Source organism: Hetaerina americana, unplaced genomic scaffold (assembly GCF_022747635.1).
Source record: "Hetaerina americana unplaced genomic scaffold, ioHetAmer1.1.p SCAF_46, whole genome shotgun sequence".
NCBI classification, from domain to species: domain Eukaryota; kingdom Metazoa; phylum Arthropoda; class Insecta; order Odonata; family Calopterygidae; genus Hetaerina; species Hetaerina americana.
Genome location: NW_027287052.1, coordinates 1,948,749 through 1,963,766, shown reverse-complemented (window position 1 = coordinate 1,963,766; position 15,018 = coordinate 1,948,749). Strand labels below are relative to the sequence as shown.

At 40.8% G+C, this 15,018-nt stretch overlaps 1 protein-coding gene across 1 annotated transcript in view; it reads left to right on the top strand.

Annotated features, from left to right (window-relative positions):
* Positions 1-15,018, top strand: part of LOC139693315 (protein couch potato-like) — a 280,979-nt gene that overhangs the window by 222,385 nt on the left and 43,576 nt on the right. The window contains exon 7 of the mRNA XM_071591430.1: positions 9,634-9,811. Coding sequence (XP_071447531.1) covers positions 9,634-9,811 — 178 coding nt within the window. The remainder of the gene's footprint in view (positions 1-9,633; positions 9,812-15,018) is intronic.

The window sequence follows — 15,018 nt, the reverse complement described above, 5'->3', positions numbered from 1 at the left end:
TGTGTTGCCGTGACGATTCACCTTCAGTGAGCTAAAGAGGGCTACTTTGAGGCCGAAATACGCGTTTTCGTATTCACCGTTCTGAACCCTTCCCTTATTTACCCTTTACCCCATCCTTTGACGTGTAGCGTTAGACAAATAACCTCATTTGTACTTTATTTTGAAAGGCAAACTGTTTACGGCTATTGGAGTCATTTCATTTATTCAAAACAAACTTATGGTGATTAATATTTTACATTAATGTGTGCAATTACTTTAGTTATTAGTAATCCAGTTAATTTCATTTCATTCACATAATCAATTGATGGCATACCTGTATATTTCCATAAGGGCATGTGAATGTATGGGTATGTATACGGTGGAGTTGATGTGTGTTGCGGCGCATGTTTGTGTCTTGTGAGTGTTTGCTTGTGTGATTTTTCTGGATGAGCGATATCAGGGGGTGGCGTTAGACTCAGGAACTTTTACAATTTGGTCCACGTACCGTTTTCAAGAGAATAATCACGCCAAATGAGAGTATTTTGCTCAAAAATACTGGGCCGTGAGCGTTTGGTTTGTAAACTATATCATAACGTGAGACCTACATTGCTGAAAGAAAACTCTTTATCGTGGGCGATGCATTTACAAGAGCAGCTAGGTTCAGTGGTCGGTTGATGCGAGGGGGCGAAATGCGACCGGGTAATTCAAAACGAAGTAAAACGCATTTTTAGTGTAATTCAAGGAGTGCCCGAATGGGAGGCCAGTCTCACATTTCACCGAAAATCCCGCAGTATTCAAAAAGATTAGGGTTTCCTGCAAGGTTACCACGCTCTTTCGACAGTGAATACTTCAGAAGTGTATGTGAGGACCGTATCATAAACTACATTAATCGGTATAGCCTTTTTCTCGGAGCAAGGAATCCCCTCTGAGACTCCGGAGAGGTTGGTATTACTACCAGTGTGCGCTTCAATAGACAATCCCGCGTGTTGTCAGCGACGGATATCCAGATAGTAACTTATTATGTTTTGAAATAAAGTATTAACCTAGTGACGAGCCAAAGTTTTATTAAATATATTTGAAAGGCACATTATTTAACTATTTTTTTACATAGTTTTCATTCAAATTGAGGCATTTGTCATAACAATACTGTTCAATTCCGTCTCTCAAAACATCTGCTGCCTTACATTCACTTCCATTTTTTTACACCAGTATGCAACTATGCGTCACTGTCAAAGGGCTATGTTGCAAATCACGTCTAGCGAGAGATCGTTAATCGAAAATCGGCGGTTTTTACGATTTTTTTTCGTTTATATTTATCATCATTTCACTGTCACAAGGCTAGGCCGACCACCGCGGGCCTCGTCGTGAACATTGGTGCGGCCTTTTTTATACTGAATGCACCACTGCCATACTCCACCTTCACTCATTATTTCGTCTCCTCGTACACTTCACAAAATTGCTTGAGAATTTATTGGCTTGTGGTTTTTTGACTGTTAAAATCTAATCAAAGCTCGCACTCCACAACTTGCGGGATTTCCTATTTTGGCGCACATTTAAACAATTTGCATTGAGCAAAGTAGAAGAGTTTGAAGAAGTTTGAACGCTACTCCAGAGCAGGATGCGTACTGAGTTGAAGGACTGTCAAGCAACAAGATAGTGGCTCTCGCCCTACCCACCGCCACACTAGGCTGAAGCGTAAGTTACTTTCTGATCAGAACTCAGCACACACACACACACCAGCAGTACCGCGGGAGAAAATCAAGACCACAGGGGAAGAGACGACGGAATCAAGCAGATCACGAATGTAAAAATATTTCCTAGACCGGGACTTGAACTCCGGATCTTTCCACTTGCCGGGCGGATACTTTTAACCACTTGAGCTATCCAGGAAACGTGTGCTCCTATCCCTTTTCCTTATATCTGTTTCTGTATAAATGAACACACACACACACACACACACACACACATATATATATATATATATATATATATATATATATATATATATATATATTCATATATATATGCATATATATGTGCATATTTATATGTGATGTAATATTATTGGTATTGGTGCCCTTCGGCTGACTATCAAATGTTTGATATTCCGCAAATTTTAACGTTATGAATTATTCACCCAATTCCATTCCTATCGTCAGTTCTTCCCGTCTCTCTTAAACCAATTCCTCCGCATAAACGCTGAAAAGAACGACTGATAATGGATACCCATGTCTCACTCCGCTTCCTAACTCTGCTATTTCAGACTCTATTGTGCTATACGCACCTGAGTACGTGCGTATAGCGCAATTGATAGTCTATTTGATTTAATTTCCCTTAGTGACCTTTCTATCTCACCGTCGAGTAAGCCTGGACCTAAAGTGCTCCTCATCTTCGTCGCATTCTCCTTCTATGTCTGAGCTCTTTGTCCTAATGTCTTTAAACACATAGTTCCTCTATGTGTTCCTTCCATCTTCCCAGGGTAAATTAATATTTTCTCTGATTTATCCCTCATTGTTTACACGGATGTTTCCTTCTTTCTTCCCGACCGTGCTTTCACATGCCAGTGTAGTGCACCAATTTCACTCTTCCTTTGTTAACTTTCCATACCCTCGCACTGCGTCTTCATCAAGTTTCTTCCGGTCTATTTATTTCTCTCCTATGTTTATTTTTCAACTATTTATTCTTCCTTCTACGAAACTATTTGTTTCCATTCTTCCATGTCCTTTTCTCGTCCATCTCTCATATCGTCTCGACCGTAATCCATGGTTTTCTTGTTCTTATCCCTTCCACTATTCCCTTAGGTTTGTTTTTGGCTTTAGATCCGTCTTTTTATATATATTCCCAATATTTTCTTTCGAGCCGTCCTCACTAATAATTTTCTCTTCAGTCTATTGGTTCTCATTTCTTGTCATCTTGGTTAATGCGTCTACGTTCCATCTCCATAACCGACTTCCCTTTGTTTTATCCTCTTGAATCCGAAGTTGCCCTTCATTTAGCACTAATATCTGTTCTGCATCTGCTCCCTGGAAACTGCGTGAGTTAATCACGCTGCATCTCAATCTGTGTGCAACAATACAAGTATTACATACACATCTATAGTTCGAGTGATATCTCTTTGAATTTAGGTTGCATTTTCCAAGTCGATCTTTGTCTATTCGGGGGTTTAATTGAAGTTTTATTTAGGATTAATTACTATCTCCAGCAGAACTCTATTGCTATCTTCCCTTATCTCTTCCTTTTCCACCGTCGCGTATCTATCCGACATCACTATCAAATGTTTCCTTTCCTGACCACCTTTAATTATTGACTTTGATTAATCGTGCATCCTGTCTGACTGTCCTCCCTATGGTTACTCGGTGGAATTGAGACCCGAACAATGAATTATGTCTTCGGTTCAGCTTTTACATTTTCTCATAATATTCCATCACTTGCTTGTTCTGTCTTCCCATCGCTTCTTCCCACCTTTTTGTTCCATTTCATTGCCCCCCCGCTGACCCCACCTCTTCTCCACTGTATACTACTCTATCACCATCGCTCCAGGAATGCCCACTATCCTTCCATCTCACCTCGCACAGTCATTTACTATCTATATTTACTTTCTTCAACTCACGCATTGTATTTTCTAATTTCTCTCTCTTCAAATCGTCCTAATAACCCAAAATCCCCATTCTAACTGGTTTCGTCCTATTCTTTCTCTTTTGTATAGCTGGTGTCTATTTCGCTTTGCTAGCATTTCTTTACCACAGAAGCATAGTCTCACTCTCTGTCGGGCACGACACGCAGTAGGAAATATCATCTGCCTGATTCCAAGCCAGGACTCATTATAAAGATATAAGTTTTCTATTATCGGTTCATGCGATGAAAACTGAGGTGGTTTCCCGCTGCCTTCCTCAATAGTGTTTTTAACGTGACGCTATCACTTAATGGCAGGCCCACTGGGGTCAGACGCCTCATTGAGAAACCGAAGCTGCGTGGACTAACTTTAGTCTAGTTCCTAACCTCCGACCTCTCTGGCATGGGTGACCATGCAAGGAATACATATCATTGCCCCCGCCAGAACAGCTCTAGGGGTCTTCAGAACGCCCAAGCACTTCCACCACGTCAAGGTTGTACTCCAATATACATGCATGTGCGAATATCTGCAATCTCATCCCTCCCTCACGCCTCTGTTCCTTTAACTCCCCTCTCTCCTACCCCTCGGCCATTCCTCCATCCCCTCCCCCCGTGGTCCCCACTCAAAAGAACAGTGTTTCTCGATCTTCACTTATCTTGGTTTGATGGAAGCGGCATCATCCCCGAAAATTTGGTAGAACCCTTTTGTTGGGGTTCTTTTATGCTTTTTTGTGTAAATAGTTTTCTTCTGGCTTTATATATTGTGTCGCCGTGGACCATTTTTCTAGTGTGAGTGTGGTTCTTATGTATGTATTTATTTGTGTGCGTGTATAACACTCTGAGTGTCCTTTTACGTGTCCTCCGTTCATATTTTTGTGTTCTATGGTGCCGTCCAAATGTTATGTTGCTATCGTGAGTGATTCTACATCATCTATATACATATATATATATATATATATATATATATATATGCATATATATATATATATATATATATATATATATATGCACAGAGTGTTATAAATATATATATATATATATATATATATACCCATTGACTTAGAAATAGATATAAGTAAAAGGGATAGGAACACGTATAAAGGAAGAACACAATAGAGGTGGGGAAGGCGGAATCAGGCAAATCACGAGTGTAAAAATATTTCCTAGACCGGGACTTGAACTCCGGATCTTTCCACTTGCCGGGCAGATGCTCTTAACCACTTGAGCTCTCTAGGAAACGTAATTTACACTGAGATCTGCGATGCTTTATGCATCCAAGTGCCCCGATTCTTTGGCCAAGAGATGGCGTTAGGGAGCTGTTTCCACCACCAAAGGAGAAATAGACAACAAACAAGAGGAAATGTAGTAGTATAGCTATCATACCTGTATAACATCATAAAGGATAGGAACAGTGCGTTTCGTGGCATAGCCAGAAGAAGAAACGAGCCACATTGGCCTAATACACATTCGAACACGAAATCCCGCCAAATGGCGGACAAATACTCATTCACCTAGAAATAGGTATAAGGAAAAGGGATAGGAACACATATAAAGGAATGTGTATATATATATATATATATATATATATATATATATATATATATATATATATATATATATATATATACACACACACACACAAACATATATACACACAAATACATTATTCAAACACGAAAACCCGCCATATGGCGAACAAGTATTCATTCCCCTGGATATAGAAGCAAGAAAAAAGGGTAGGAACACATAAAAAATAAATATGGTATATACATACTATATATTCACATGGAGATAAATATAAGGAAAAGGGATAGGAACACTTTTTAAGAACAAACACAGGAAGGTCCTGCGTTCGTCTTTTACATGTGTTCCTATCACTTTTCATGTTTATACCATACATACACTTAAGATTTTGTTGTTTAACAATGATTTTTTAACAAAATGAAGATGACTGAGAGCACGAGTAGGGGGTGGCAAGTGCAGGGGAGTGAGTTTTTTTGGGGTGATTGGCACGGGTGGGGGTCGGCAGACGAGAAGGACGGGAGGGTACACACCTTCCCATTTGTAGGTAAGGTTCAGACCGGGGTCTGAACATACTCTAAGGTTCCAATTGCACTCCGCCTCGAGGGTTTTTGAGCTTTAAGGGTGTGTGTGCTCTGATGAGGAAGGAAGGTAATAATTGACACATTGTAGAAATCATTGAAGAAGACCCTATGGAGGGAGGCATGTTTAGGCACTGGTACAGAGGCTAATGAGGAAGTAGGTTAGCACGAGGCGAGGTGGTTGTTTATGCGGATATTAAGGGGAGTGCATAGCCCAACATAGGAGAGACATAGCTTACAATTATGGTCGATTGCAAAGTATCGGTATGAATTTACGGGAAACAGAGAATTATAGATAGGGCTTAATGGATTTCAACATGCCAAATAGATCGGTGGGTCGTCTACAAGTGAAGGAAAAATATTTTGGTACTAAGTTTTTAGGTGTCTTTGGTGGGTCAAAATGAGAACACGGTCTTTGAGGATAGGTTTGCGAGACTGATTTCCCGCCTCAGCTACTTTTAGCTGATGGAGAGGATGTCTGCAAGTTAATTTCTTGGGGTGATTTGGGTGCGCTTGAGTTTCGGAGGATATTTTTATTTTAGAGGGACCAAGGGTATCCACTGATAAGGAGATCGTTGTATAAATGTGCGGTTTATAAATACCCTGAAACCCTTAAATGAGAAAATCTGCCGAGAATTTCACGCCACCAAACTCTCCACATTCAGCGGCCACGAATAGAAAGGACATATATGAGTGAACATTAGGGTGAGAGGGATGAAAGCTGCTATAGTGAAGAAATTGTTATTATGTTTGATATGGGCAGAAGTACGTGTGTGTTTGTAATGTTGTGTGTTCTGTTTTCATTTATTAGCTAGTAGATATGAGTTGTTACACCCATTCACCTCTCTTTCTATATATATATATATATATATATATATATATATATATATATATATATATATATATATATATAATATTATATATATATATATATGTTATATATATATAATATATATATATATCTTCGAAATGGAACGCTCTTTGGCTACGCGCAAATATATAAAAACACATATATAGATTTTTAGAATATAGAAACACAAAGAAAGGACACTCACAATATGTTCTTTACACATAATATATTATGCTATGTTGAATAGCATATTGTGTCCTTTCTTTGTGTTTCTATATTCTAAAAATCATCTGCATCTGTGTTTATATGTGTATGTATATATATATATATATATATATATATATATATATATATATATATATAATATATATATTATATATATATTTACATATATATATATGTGTATATTTGTGTGTGTGTGTATTTATTTATATATAATGTACCCTAAGAGAGCACTAGCGAGCAAAAACAGAAATACACCAAAAAGAAACACACTTGTTCCGAATTTTCGGTGGCGATACTACCTTTCTCAAGGGCGAAAAGGATCTGAGGAGAATGCCTAATAAGGAGAGGACGAGGACGCCGGATGGAAGGGGAAGGCGGGGAAAGGTTTGGGGGGGAAGAGTTGGTTGGGGAAGGGTTTGAAGTGTGGAATTAATATGGAGGTTTTGGGAGTGGAGGGGGTATGAAAATATCTAGAGATTGGGATGATTAGTGCCTGGCATTGATGATAGCCTCATTCCATGTATCGAGGGTATGCGCCTGTTTTATAATTTTGAGTTAGAATGGAGGATCAGAGGGTGAAAGGGATACTATAATGGACACTATAGAATTTATCAAAGAGAGTGTTATGTGCAGAGGCGTGCTTTGTAAAGGCTATAGTGTCTCCATTCTAGTATTCCTCCCACCCTTTAACCATCCACTCAAACTCAAAACAATAAACAGGCGTATATCTGGCTCCTCGATACCTTGAATTAGCCAAGTTTCAATATCAGATAGTAATTACTCCAATCTCTACATATTTTCATCCCCCATCCGCTCCTAAAACCTTTCATATAAGTTCCACGCTTCCAAACCTTCCCCTCCCAACTCTGCTCATCCCAAACCTTTCCCCGCCATCCTCTTCCATCCACTGTCCTCGTCCTCTATTCATGAAGCCTTTCTCAGTTCCTTCTTACCCCAGAGGATGGTGGTTTGGCCACCGAAAATTCGGAAAACGAGTTCGTGTGAGTTTCATTTGTATATGTTTCTTTGTGTTTTTGTTCGCTAGAGCTATCTCGCTCCTCCCTCTAATTTATATATTTGTATATATATATATATATATATATATATATATATATATATATATATATATATGTATATATATATATATATATATATACACATATGCACACACATCTCTATTATATTAATTTTTTTATACACGAGAGGGTATGTCCCTGTTCGCCTTATGCGTTAAACCCCTTTGGTGCCCTGTTACATTCGCTCCAACGCCAATCATGCTTAAGCAGGCAAAGTAATACTTTTATATTTTAATACGTAATTCACATAGAGTCTTTCCGAGCAACATACTTTTATCAATTTTATTTGAAATCAGCGGAAATTGCATATTTGATGGGCATTTTGTTTGTGCTACGTTCAACTTTTCATGACAAGACATGACTTATCCACCATGCTAAAACTGATATTTCTTTCATTATTTCCTCTTAACGTTTTCAGAGAATTGCATGCTCAAATTAACTTCCACGCTGTACTTAAGCCTCCGATTATGAGTAGAGTTGCTCAAATAATTATTTTTAAAAATAAATTATAAATTTATATTAAATGGTCGAATTGGGTAAATTATTAAATTTAAAATAAAAGACTACGTTGATAAATTGTAATATGTCTCCATTCATTCTTATACCTCACGCTTTATTCGGAAAAGCCACGGGAGGCTAAGAAGAACCATTTCTATGTAGTCCAAAGTTTTAGATTTTCCTAAATATTTTGAAAATTCCTCTCAATTTTGAATGGTAAATATAGTTTTCTGATAAGTATAAGAAATTCCATTCGATTTCTTATAACCATTATTTGTTTATACGACTGTTACACGTCTAAATAAATAAGGATATATGGTATAGCGATCATACTCAGAATGCCTGTGTGCATGTGTTTGTTTGCATATATATATATATATATATATATATATATATATATATATATATATATATATATATATATATATATATATATATACACACACACACACACATACAAGTACGTATACATGTACATACATACTTAAACGCACTCCCACAAACGCGCTCTCCCTTATACACGCACGCGAAGAGATTCCCGTTTGTTTGTAGGAAGGCTAAGTAAAAATATGAATGTGCCGAAATATGCTATGAACGGGTGGACCAGTACAAAGTTTTCCAGGATTTTGAACAGAGGTGGTCATAGGGTACTGGAGAGATTTGAGAAGGAATATCTTTGATGAAGGAAGCATTCTAAAAGAGTTGGGGACTGACAACATGGCGCGGCGAACAGAATGGAAAACGACTAAGATGGAGTGTAGCGCTATGTCATTCGCAGAATCGGTCTTGGCGGCTAGAGAAGGAGCAAAGTAAAAGTTTTAAAGGCTGTCTAGGCACGACCATGGAGAATGATAATGAAATTACGTTCGACGAGATTGGTGAAATGAGAATGATCACTATAGGTTGAAATAGGGCGAAGGGAGTTTTAATTCGGCAAAGAGGGCGAGTGAGTGTGTTGTCGTCAAGGGCATCCATTCAGTGGGTTTTCAAGGTGGTGTTTTGTGTTTGTGTAATTTCGTCATCTGTTGCACGTTTTCCTCTGCTTCTTTGTCATGTATTTACCCCGTATGTTTTTTGGGTCCATCACTCCGCTCTCCCCCATCCCTCCCCCAACCAAATGCCACCCGTCCACGAGGGTGGCGTCTCGACCCTGCCCCCCCTTCCCCCACGCCCCCCCCTCCGGCCCACCCTCCTCCGCACGGCAAACCCCGTTCACTCGGGGGAGGGCGGGCGTTTAATTCTCCGGAGAGGACTTAAACACACGCTCGCCTCCTCTTCTTTGTTTCCGCAGATCTCGGCGCACCATTCTTCGCGGGTGCCGCTGAGCTTTGGCACCCGCACCACCACCACCCGCACCATCACCACCACCCGCACCACCACCCACACCACCACCACCACCACCAACTGGCTTACTCGGCCGCAGCCGCGGCGGCGGCGGCCGCTGCATCCGAGCTCCCCGGCTCCTCCAGGTGAGTACTCACGCCCCCCCCTCCCCACCCCCTCTCCTTCGCTCTCTCTCTCTCTCTCTCTCTCTCACTCACTCCCCCCCTCCACGCCCCTCTCCACGCCACGCCTCCTCGGAGGTTGCATTCCGAAAGGGGGTGGTTTGAAATCATGGTTTCTACTCCATTTTGTTTGTCGCCCGAGTGATGGTTTTGTACATATTAATATTTTTTGTTTTTAGATTTGAAACAGTGTATGGCTTGCGCCGCATATTTGTGTGTATCCCATTCTAATATCATGTGGTGCTGCGAGACGCGGGTGACCTGGATCGACGGGTAGGTAATTGGACGCGCGTCAAAACTTCCTCTCTCCCGCTCTCGCACATGTCCACGCGAGGGAATGTCGGCCACTCGCCGTCTCGCTGCGCGGTTGTTTAAGTTTTGGCGGGACCGCGGTAGGTTCTCCGCTGCCCAAGGGGCCCCCACTTCCGACGCGGTTGGCTGCGGGACTTTGGGGCCGACATATAAATGCATCCGCGGATTTCATGTCGGAGAAAGTGTCGCAAGGAAGAGAGATGGAAAGGCCGTTGTCTCTTCGAAACGATTCCCTCATTCCCCTTTCGTAGTGCGGGCGGCGGCCATGTCGGCATCCATCGCCCCGCCTCGATCATTCTTGTCGGGTCGCACTCGTGAAATGACGGGCCTCATGATTCTGCGACGTAGCGTGCTTTATTTTTCGTACCTCGATAGCAGTTCGGTTGGTCGCGGGGGTGGGACACTTCGTTCTGATCCCCCATCGCGCGCGAAATTGGCACATTATGCTTTGTTTCATGTGCCTCTCAGGCGTTTCCCAGAGAAGATAAATGAAAGATTCGTAAACTCACACGATTCACATAGGTGGATGGGAGGGAGGGGTCGCGAGAGTTTGATCCCAGCCCCTCAACTCTTAAACCACTAGGTAACCGCGACCTCCAAAGGGGGTTTGTTAGCACAAAAAGATCGAGGAACAAGTGAAGTAGTATCCCTTGTAGTTAGTAGTAGTTATTTAAGGGAGGCGGCCGACAGCTGAGGTTATTTGTGCCATTAGGGATGGACAGGAAAGGATGTAGGGTGGAGAGAAACCCGGCGTCGGCATTAGCCTACTCTTTACGAAAGGCGCCAAGGGGTCCGCAACTTAACGTCCCATCCGACGGACGTCGTGCTCACTTAAATGGTGCTCTCCACAAAGCACCTCAAGTAGGGATCGAGATACCACTGAAAAATATCCTCCGACTCCGAGATTCAAAGCCCAATGGGCCGATCGGGTGGGAAGCCAGTACGTGAACCACCGCACCATCCCGATCCCCCGTAGTATCTCTCTATCCGTATGTAGTCACCTGATAAATGTTAGTCTTACAATATTTTTACATAGTGTTTAAATATTATCCTAGTGTTTGTTATAGTTCCCAAATGCTTTTTCTTCTATTTAATTATTGAAATTCATGGGCACTAACCGTTTACGTTGTCTTAATAAATATTTTTCTTTATTTTTGAAAATTCCCTCAGATGTGAGCAAGGTATGCAAATGAAATCATGCCTGACCTAAAATGCCAGGGCAGACCTGGCTCAAATTTGGACAGAGGCCCGGGAAACGCTTAGGAATGGGACACCAATTATTTGGACTTTCCCTCGCATGAATCTGATTTACTGCCGAAAATTCTAAAACTAACATCGTTCTTCAGTAATAGTTTTTGAGACATAATATCAATCGCTTACCAGTATAAAAATTCCATGGACCATTTAGATCAACCGATAAATTAGTTTGGTTATTGACATTTAGCTCGTTGCTTTCAGAGGTCAAGTTATCGGCCATTGGTGTGCTGATTTTGCCAAAAGAAAATTCCAAGATTTATCCTATTGAATTACATGCTTTTTCCACACGGGAAAAAAATGAGCGTTTATTTGGGGAACAAAATATATCAGATGTGTGGAAGCTAATATCGGGAGAAAAAAATAATTGAAAAGGTATTGTTATTATTAGAAAACAATAAACGTATAAAATGTGTACATATTGCGACCGTTGAACTTAGCAGCCTAATTGAATTGCAAATGCTCGCAATTCATCCATCGAAATAACATTGTAAAAGTAATTGATTCCCCCTTTTGACGTCTTACTTTTTGCCGAAAAAAATTGTAACACTACATCGAATTGAGATTGAACTGTGTTTATTTTTTAAATGTATATTTACGCTCTAATTTCCTTTAAATTTCTACTAACCCATGCATGTTAAACCATGACTCTTCCACAGAATTGTTGATATTAGGACGCACATCGTCCCAACATGAATCTAAGATGTCGATCGTTTGTTATTCGACCACCGAGTGTTTTGGGTGAAAATACAGGAAACGACGCCATTTTACGCTAGGTGTTTACAATTTATCGGCAAAATGAAGGCTAACTTTAACCTCCGATTAAGACCAAAACTCAGTTTTATGACCGCCAGTTCAAAGTTCAATACCGACCGTTTAATAGCTCAATAGCCGACAGATGATGTTGCTATGGCTGCAACGTATGCATTCAGTAATAAGCAGTCTTCTTTGTTTATAAAATCGAAAGTTCTTATTTCTCACTTACTTTTTTTGTTACGCGCTGCATTTTTCAAATACTCTTTGCCTATCCAGACATCAGCTCAAGGCTCATATACTCATAGGTGTTTACTTATGACTTACTGAGACGAAATAGTATGCTGAGAGAATTTCCTGCGTTAGGTTTCAAAGGAGAGAAGAGAGTTTTCATTTTGAATCGCTTAGCTACTTGCTTTTTCGCAAGAGCATTCAATCCAAGCGTTAGACTTGGGGATTGTATTCAGCGTTTCACGGATTTTTTCTTCGTACTGTGTTCTTAATTGTCTTTGGACCAAATTATCATTTTGTTTTAAGGCCAACCACGAATAGGTCGTCATATTTGCCATTATCACTCGTGCGACGAACTTGTCGTGAGATCAGCGTGCCTGTAACATGTGGAAGGAAGCAGTGAGAGGAGAAGTATCCCAAATCGAGTGCATCTTTATTCCAGTATAATAGATTATTTCAACCCTCCCTTCTTCATATACAGGCACCTAAAAGTTGAGCATACACATTCTCAGTGTGTTAGGCAACGTCTCATTCCAACATTTAAGCAGATGATACATTTGACGGTTGCAAAACATTGTATTTGAACCACTCAGGACTACAGCATCCGATTTCGTTCGGTGGACGAAAGACCTTCAACCGACTCAGAAGATGAAACTTCAGCTTCTCAAGATGATACTGATTTATTGTCTTGTCACTGGACGCTGGAGCTTTGACGTTTTTCTCGTGTACCAAGTCAGACTCGACCTGAGTCAGACTTTGATAATTCCGCAATGTTTTCACCTCGCGAAGTGAATTGATTTTGAGCTAGCAGTCTAAATGAAGGGATAACTTCGATGAAAAATGCGTCTCCAAGATAGTTTTGATCGAATTCATGTTCTCATTTCCAATATAAATAGCCAATGTGGACCAATAAATTAATTGTATTTAAATACAGTTCGTTGAACAGGGTTTTCAGGGGAGGGAGGAGAAGCAATGTATTTATAAACCCATCTGATTGGGTCGAACTGCGCCGTGCTCCAGAGGCAACGCCGCCGCCATTAAAAGCATGTGGCTGAGTCCTCGCTCGATATTCACCGGTTCAGTGATCCATATTGGTCGGCAGTCAATCAGACAAAGCTTCAGCTCTTTCAATTTTTTTTGAGAAAAATCCTCTAAGTTTTCTTTGAATCGCCCTCTTTTTTTGCCCTGCAAATTGATATACCGTTTGAATGAAAAATAACAGGGGCATCCAAATTTTTTCCTGTGAAAACTCATCTATGTCTTCTGCAAGTATCTTTAGATTGCACCTACGATGCGCATATATTCGTCGCGTATACTTAGTTAGCCTAGTAAAGGTAGGCTCTCTTTGCTGTGTATTTTCTATTGTATTCTGTAAATGTACACCGCACTTCTGGACGAGTCGGTTGGGTGTTTCCGGCGCGGTCAAGAGGTCAGGCCCGAGCGTCCATCCTCCTGGCATCCGCTGCGACGATCCAAGCGCACTCGAAGGACTCCTTCCTTCGAGGAAGCACGACTCATTGATTTCCGCGGCGAACAATCGATTTCCCAAAGAATCTTACGCTATGGATTCGCTGATGGCCGCGAGGGCAGCACGTGTTACGTACCATCGAAAATCGCAGTTACAGAAGCAGGGGACATTGGCGCACGGAGTTGACGGCCTTGCTCTCCCTCTACCACTCCTCCCACTTCCCCCCACAGGGGCCCACCGCATCCGCGTGACGCGATACCCACAGAGACCTCCGCAAGTCAGACTCCCTTTGGTACTTTTCTCGTAATTCACCGAAGCCCGGGGATTATCATAGTTTCCGTAATATTCATTACATTTCTTCGCCACATTTGATAGCAATTTCGAGGATTTTATGATTTTATTCGACAGTTTATTAATGTATATATATATATATATATATATATATATATATATATATATATATATATATATATATATATATATATATATATATATGTATATATATGTTTATATAAACCATCAATACAGTGATCCACCAATACAAACCATCAATACAGTGGTTGGTTTGCGGTTCGGTAGGTAATGATATAGTTCACCCCGTTCTAAGCCCGACAGCGAATGAAATTCACACATCAGAGGGGCCAGTCCCGGTAGCAAACCACATAGCTTGGGTGGAGCTACAGGTGCCCAGAGAGGCTTGTCCAGGAATCAGACCAGGGCCCTCCGGTCAGCAGTCCAACGCTCAACCTATGGCCACCTACCCTGATGTGTGCAATTTCACAAATCAGGGTAGGGTGGTCAGTTCCTTTCCCTGTGCCGGTTATGGTTTCCCAGGAAGATCTGGTACCCGAAAAATCACATAGTTTGGGTGGAGCTGCAGGCGTCCAGAGACTAGCCCGGGAATCGAACCCGGGACCCCTTGCACTACCGCGACCCATACATATATATATATATATATATATATATATATATATATATATATATATATATATATATATATATATATATATATATATATATAATCAGGTTGGGCAGAATCAGTATACAATATGATTATTATTAAGTAATCTACCGGTTAAGGTAGGTTTTGGATGGGCATAACTACCCAAAATATATTTTGTGACTCCTAACAAAACACAACCCAGCAACCTAC